The 7,756-nt window shown below is 42.8% G+C and overlaps 1 protein-coding gene across 2 annotated transcripts in view; it reads right to left on the bottom strand.

The window, feature by feature from the left end:
* Positions 1-7,179: 7,179 nt before the first annotated feature.
* Positions 7,180-7,756, bottom strand: part of LOC118804036 (acyl-CoA dehydrogenase family member 11-like) — a 25,730-nt gene continuing 25,153 nt past the window's right edge. For both annotated transcript variants that reach the window (XM_036564643.1, XM_036564644.1), the window contains exon 15: positions 7,180-7,693. In XM_036564643.1, the coding sequence (XP_036420536.1) occupies positions 7,576-7,693 (118 nt within the window). In that variant the 3' untranslated portion in view covers positions 7,180-7,575. The remainder of the gene's footprint in view (positions 7,694-7,756) is intronic.

A 7,756-nucleotide genomic window follows, 5' to 3' on the forward strand; every position in this document is an offset into this window, starting at 1 on the left:
ACCATCTGGCAGAACACAGAAAGCACTTAGCAAAACACCAGCAACCACCATAATTACCACAGCAATATCAGACGATACGGAAGGTTTCAATATCGATATCAGTCAATAGTGAAGGTTTCAATATTGATATCAGCCGATACTGAAGGTTTCAATATCGATATCAGTCGATACTGATGGTTTCAATATCGATATCAGTCGATATAAAGATTTAATATTTAAATCAGTCCATACTAAAGGTTTCAATACCGATATCAGCCGATACTGAAAATTTCAATATCGATATCAGTCAATACTGAAGGTTTCAATATCGATATCAGTCAATACTGAAGATTTCAATATCGATATCAGCCAATACTGAAGGTTTCAATATCGATATCAGCCAATACTGAAGATTTCAATATCGATATCAGTCAATACTGAAGGTTTCAATATTGATATCAGTTGATACTGAAGGTTTTAACATCAAAATCAGTTGATACTGAAAGTTTCAATATCGATATCAGTCGATACAAAGATTTAATATTTAAATCAGTTGATACTAAAGATTTCAATATCGATATCAGTCAATAGTGAAGGTTTCAATATTGATATCAGTCGATACTGAAGGTTTCAGTATTGATATCAGTCGATACTGAAGATTTCAGTTTGCGTATTGGTATCAGAAAGGACCAGTGGTATCGTCCCATCTCTAGCTGGACTGTTCTGATGAGTAACTGTGAGTGTATTTAACAGCGACTCTTTAAAGCTCTGTTTCGATGAGTGCTGTGATCATTATGTGAACAGATGTTGATATTGATCAGGTGTGTTTGGTGTGGATATTTCACTCACATAAAGATCCGAACAGTGTGTGTTTGTGTGTGTATAAAGGTCACTCATCAGTGTATCCGATAAAAACCTGTTCAACACACACACACACACACACACACACACACACACACACACACACACACACCGAAAGGTCACGACACACTGATATACAACACAGTTATGATGTTGAACTTTACAGAGAGAGAGAGAGAGAGAGGTAGAGAGAGATGGAGAGAGAGAGACAGAAAACAAGGGGAGAGAGACAAAGAGAGAACAGAGACAGAGAGAGAGAGGAAGAAGGAGAGAGCGAGGAAGACTGTGAGTATTGATAGTGATGAAGGTGGTCTGTAATAGGAGGAAGGAGTATTGATCTACGTGCTGGTATAACGGAGCTGAAACGGCAGTGGGGTTAGAGCTGCAGATGAGGGGCAGGACCTCAAACCTTTCACCTCCTGACCGTCCTCTCCACTGATTGGCTATCTACACTGCCCTCTATATGCAGTTATATGGGTCATTTTTCATCAGTCTGACCAGAAGTAAGCAGCTTCCTGCTCAACATACCATGACAACCGCCTTTCATAGTGAGATCTAGTTTCTTCAACTGTTTTACAGTCCTCTGTCAGCTGACAGAGGTACACGACTGTAGCTCTAACAGTTCAGAGACGCCTGGCAGAGAGAGAGGGCAGTGACCCATCTTAGAGACAGAAGTATCAGTCCCACGTCACCGTCACCCACCAAACTCCTGTGAACTCCAATGAACCCCTGCAAACCCAACCATACCGAATCCCTGTGAACTCCTGGCAACCCCTGTGACCCCCAACGGACTCTTAGGAACCCCACTATATCCTTGCAAACCTCAACAGACCCCCGCGAACACCTCTGAACCCCTGTGTACTCCTGCAAACCTGACCGAACCTCTGCAAACCTGACCGAACTCCACTGTACCCCTGCAAACCTGACCGAACTCCACTGAACTCCTGCAAACCTGACCGAACCCCTGCAAACCCCATGAAACCCGCCAAACCCCTGCAAACCTGACCATACCCGACTGAACTCTAAGAAACCTCTGCTCACCTGACCAAACCCCCTCTGAATCCCTGCTCACCTGACCAAACCCCCTCTGAACCCCTGCTCACCTGATCAAACCCCCTCTGAATCCCTGCTCACCTGACCAAACCCCCTCTGAACCCCTGCTCACCTGATCAAACCCCCTCTGAACCCCTGCTCACCTGATCAAACCCCCTCTAAACCCCTGCAAACCTGCCCGAAACCCCAGTGAACCTGACTGAACCCCTGTGAACCTGAGCAAACCCCTGCAACCCTCACTGAATCCCATGAACCTAATTTTCCTAAACCTGACCAAACCCCTAAAAACCCCACCAAAAAACTGTGAACCTGATGAAACTCTATCGACTCCCACCAAACCCCACCGAATCCCCGCAACCCCCACTAACCTGCCCAAACCCCACCAAACTTGACCAAAGCCAAATGAACTCCACTGAACCCCTGCGAAACCCTGTAAACCTCACCACTGCAGATGGGGCATTGCAGGTTTGGACATTTAGGTGCAGAATTGGAGGACACATAAGATGGAGAAGACTGGATGTACAGGTGGGAAACTGGATGATGTCTAAGATGGTGAAGGTTGGACATTTAGGCTGGACATAGATGACCACTGGTAAAGGACATTTTCAGGGATGTTAAAGCAGCACAGTTCTGCTGTATGCTTTGATCAGTCTCCCTACTGTCAGCTTGGTCCTCAGGATGTTTACAAAGTTCTTGGGAAACCTGTAGAGCAAGAGTTCCACCTAAATAAGATCACAACTTAAATCAGTCTTGGGAGGTCCAGAAAGTCCTGCAAACCCTCAGGAACGCCACTAAATCCCTGCAAACCTCAGTAAACCCCTGTAAAACCCACCAAACCCCTGCAAACCTGACTGAACCTCCTCTAAACCCCTGCAAACCCCAATTAACCCCTACTACAGGACAAGCAAGAGCAAAATCGTTTAGAATGGATCTCTGGAGTTTCACTCTACGTGGCTCTACATGCAACAAAGCATGGCAGGTCAGAAGGGCTGGCGTTTTGACGGACCTAAGACTTGTCTAGTGCGGCCGGTGTGGACTGATTACAATGGAAGTGTACCAGTTCCATCAGATGAACAACTAAAAACAGAAATGGCCAAAACACGACCGGACAGACTGCAGCGTGTAACGCATTACACGAAGCTAAGGCAAGTTAACTTTACTAGCGGGCTAGCTATGTTAGCGCACAGGCTCTTCAATAAATGATCCAGTTTAAACTGCGGGACGTTCACTCGTTTGTAAATAGTTTGTGGATTTAATTGTATATTCCGTGAGATGCTGCTGCTAATTTAGATTTCCTTCTGTCTTCAGGGACTAAAGAGAGCAACCTTACAGAAGCCCACAGCCACGGGCGGAGGAGAACGAGAAACCTTCACCAATAATGGCTGCAGGCAACTTGTGTTCCCAGCGCTTGTGCGGAAAAGGCTTGTGAGGAAGGCTACAGACTGATGCTGTTCCAGGAATGCTAAAAAACAGTATAAGGTGTGTTTGTGATGGTAAGCTGGTGTTCTGAGAGGGTCAGAAGTCACAGTCTGCTCTCATTTGATGCTCAACCCCCTGATATCTGATCACTCCTCTCCAAACCTTGCAGCTGTTCCCAACTCTCAGAGTGAAGTCAGGTCCAAGTTTAGTTTCACAGCACTGTTTACATCAGGCGTCGTCACGAAGCAGCTTCACACGAAATCCCTGCCCGAGCCCCCATGGGCGTCGCCAAGAACAAAACCTTAGAGCAAGAGAAGAAACTATGAGAGTAACCTCGACTCAACTCAGCTTCCTCTGGCTGACACTGGATAGCAAAACAAGCCAGCTGGTTACAGAAACTTTAGCTTTGAGAAACCTGTGTAACCTCAGCCAATCAGGATTCAGCACTTTAATATTCAACAGTACAACAATGCACCACCATTACCCAAATCAACAAAAACACTAACTTTTAACACAGTAATTAGATCATTAAAGAAGAACGGACACAGACCTACAGAGAGAATCTGATCTAACAAAAACAAACCAATTATAACGAGGAACTTCCCACTCGCACAGGTGAGGAAGAGCAGAGTGAAGAGGCGGTTTATGATGTGTATGTATGTGAGCTCTTATTCTGATAAACAGCTTCATCAACACCTCCTGCTCACCACCTCACCTCATTAAAGCACATTAAAATCACAATAAACTCACTGAACTTCAGCCTGCAGACTTCAGAGACATCAGGTGACTCATTATATTATATTATATCAGTGAGGGTTAAATATAGACCACAGATACAGCACGAAGGTCAGAGATCAGCCTTCAGTTCATTTACTGTCACAAACAGCAACGTTCAACAGCGAGTCTACGTTCCTCATTTTTCAGATGTTCGTGAGGAGATTAGATATGAGAGAATCCACTTTCACAATTAAGGAGAACGTTAGAGCTCAGAAACTGATTTAAAGCTCCAGAGAAAATGGGGCTCCTAACAACCACCTGGAAGAGCTGGGAGACCCCAAAACTGCCCCATCAGATAAACAGCACTTAAAGCTTTCATCTCTGAGAGAGAGGAGAAAATCAAGCTGATCAGATCTGAAAACATCCACAGGTGTTTCTGTCCATCCTTCCACTGTGAGAAGACGACTCAGCGCTGTGGGTCTGAAAGGATGTGTAGCTGATCAAGAAGAACCTCACTGAGAAAAGGAGAACATCTCTAGAACACTGAAATTACATATCTGAGATGTGGAGGGAGGTTTTATAAACTGATGTTTGGAGTTAAATCAGTGTCACCAGAACCTGACATTTCACAGCCTGAATTTCTCAACCTGAAAAAGCATCAGGAATTCAGGTTCAGCGTCACAAATTCAGGTTCAGAATCACAAATTTAGGTTTAGAATCAGGTTCAGAATCACAAATTCAGGTTCAGAATCATGAATTCAGGTTCAGAATCACCAATTCAGGTTCAGAATCAGGTTCAGGTTCAGAATCATGAATTCAAGTTCAACATCACAAATTCAGAATCAGGTTCAGAATCATGAATTCAGGTTCAACACTACGAATTCAGGTTCAGGTTCTGGTGACACTGATGTAACTCCATACCGAGGGGTCTCGATTTGAGGTATCTGGTAGGAACAGAAGGCAGTATGTGCAGCGATGAAGTAATAAAGGACTCTTCAAACCATCAGTCAATCATGGTGGAGTATCTGGAGATGCAGAGCGTCATCTGGAGACGGTGGCTTGTTTCTGATTGAAGACGTCATGAATGCTGATCATTACAAACAAATTATAATCCATCATCCATCATCCAGCTCCCTCTGACTGGGAGGAAATTCATTACACGGCACAGTAACAACCCCAGACACACTGCTGGGGAGATCCAGACGCAGAAGCTGCTGGAGTTCTCAGAGCAATGGATCGTACTGTAGAACGAATATCTTCCCAAATTCAGACTCATCAGTCCATAAAACCTCCCTCCACATCTCAGATATGTAATTTCAGTGTTCTAGAGATGTTCTCCTTTTCTCAGTGAGGTTCTTCTTGATCAGCTACACATCCTTTCAGACCCACAGCGCTGAGTCGTCTTCTCACAGTGGAAGGATGGACAGAAACACCTGTGGATGTTTTCAGATCTGATCAGCTTGATTTTCTCCTCTCTCTCAGAGATGAAAGCTTTAAGTGCTGTTTATCTGATGGGGCAGTTTTGGGGTCTCCCAGCTCTTCCAGGTGGTTGTTAGGAGCCCCATTTTCTCTGGAGCTTTAAATCAGTTTCTGAGCTCTAACTTTCTCCTTAATTGTGAAAGTGGATTCTCTCATATCTAATCTCCTCACGAACATCTGAAAAATGAGGAACGTAGACTCGCTGTTGAACGTTGCTGTTTGTGACAGTAAATGAACTGAAGGCTGATCTCTGACCTTCGTGCTGTATCTGTGGTCTATATTTAACCCTCACTGATATAATATAATATAATGAGTCACCTGGCGTCTCTGAAGTCTGCAGGCTGAAGTTCAGTGAGTTTATTGTGATTTTAATGTGCTTTAATGAGGTGAGGTGGTGAGCAGGAGGTGTTGATGAAGCTGTTTATCAGAATAAGAGCTCACATACATACACAGAGTCCAGACCTCAACACCACTGAATGTGTTTGATCACTTCAGAAAATGATCAACCAGCTTCTAAGACTGAACTTTGGAGGTGTGTCTGCAGATTCTTAGAGGAGCTGAAAGTGAGTCTCCTGAACAGAATGGAAGCTGGAATAAAGGGAGAGAGTGACTCACTGACTCTCACAGCTGAGAGGAGACTGAGCTGTGGAGGATTCTGTTTGTCACGTTTAAAATAATTAATAACAATTAATCGATTTGTCTTATTTGCTCAAACTAGACCCTAAACTACAACTCATAACTACATGAGGGAACCCAATGAGCTGAACATGAAGACCTCTGATCTCCACAGAGTGACCAGTTTCCAATTTATCAACGTCCAGTGAGAGCAACAGTGTCAACTTGTTGACTGTATATATATACACACATGTATACAGTCAACAAGTTATCCTATATTTTTTATCATATACTGTATAAGGTCAGTCATATAGTCTATGAGTGTATATATAATATATATTATGATAGTAAACAAGCGTTTATTTATCATGTATAACATTCAGTCAGTGATCGTATATATTATATATATAGTCAATGAGCATGTATATCTTATATATTATATATGTAGTCACTGAGTGTATCTATCGTATATAGTCAGTGAGCGTGTATATCATAAGATACATTTGTGTATATATACATATATATATACATATATAAATATACATACAGTCAATGAGTGTATATATCATATACAGTCACTAAGCATATATATCTTACATACAGTCAGTGGTCCAGCTCCTGTGTGATTCTATCTCTTGCTCTCGTTCATTCAGCTCATGGGTTCTTGTTACGGAGGAGGTTCTCGATGGGAACCGCAGCTCCACCAAGCTGCTGCTGCTGTTAGTTTGCTGCTGGTTGATTTACCCATAGTTCTCCTCTGAGCGTCTGTCCTTTACTGATACTGCAGCGTCAGCGAGGGGTTCTCCTTACTTTAGACGTTCTTCAGTGATAAACAAATTCATGGCGCTGCAGCAGCTGGAAATAACTGGTTTTATCAGGAGAGCCGACAGAGGAACGTCGTACCATTTAAAACGTGTCCGAATGAGTTACAGTCTCAGAGTCTGGAACTACGGACGGTCTGAAGGATCAAACTAGGAAAATGGGTTGACGGTCTTAAAAAACTCAATGATTTGAGACATTATTAACACATCAACGCCACTAATTAAACTACAATAAACAAAAACAACATTTTTTCTGCTCAATGTCATTTTTATTTATAAGTCTTGATGTTTGGTTTTAATCACTCTTTAAAGCACTTTGTGAACCTGTAAAGTTTGTTATTATTATAATTATTATATTCAAAAATAAACATCTTCTTTTCTAAAGTAATATTTTGGATAATTATAAAATGACATATTTGCACTGAGCTTTGTTTTGGTGTTTCAGTAATAGCTCTGTATATGTTTGCTGTGTTATTGTACACATTAGCAGTTCCGTGGTGTATAAATGTAGAGTATATATATGTTCTGCTCTGACTGGACTGAGAACTGTGTAACTCTAATTAAAAACGCCGATCTGGGTTTGATTAACAGTCCTGCAGCTCTAGTGTGGGTCTCCTCTGTGTCTGTATGATTATGCTGTTTCCTCCAGGCCTTCGTAAACCAGAGCAGCGTCCATCCCTGTAGTTTCAGCACTGTAACAGCCTCGGGCCTCTCCACTGACCACAGGGCAAAGGTCACCCTCACACCACCTGCAGCACACATTCACGGACATATCAGCTGTACTGGATCAAGTGTCTTAATAATCAGGTTCA

Source organism: Colossoma macropomum, unplaced genomic scaffold, assembly GCF_904425465.1.
Source record: "Colossoma macropomum unplaced genomic scaffold, Colossoma_macropomum, whole genome shotgun sequence".
NCBI lineage: Eukaryota > Metazoa > Chordata > Actinopteri > Characiformes > Serrasalmidae > Colossoma > Colossoma macropomum.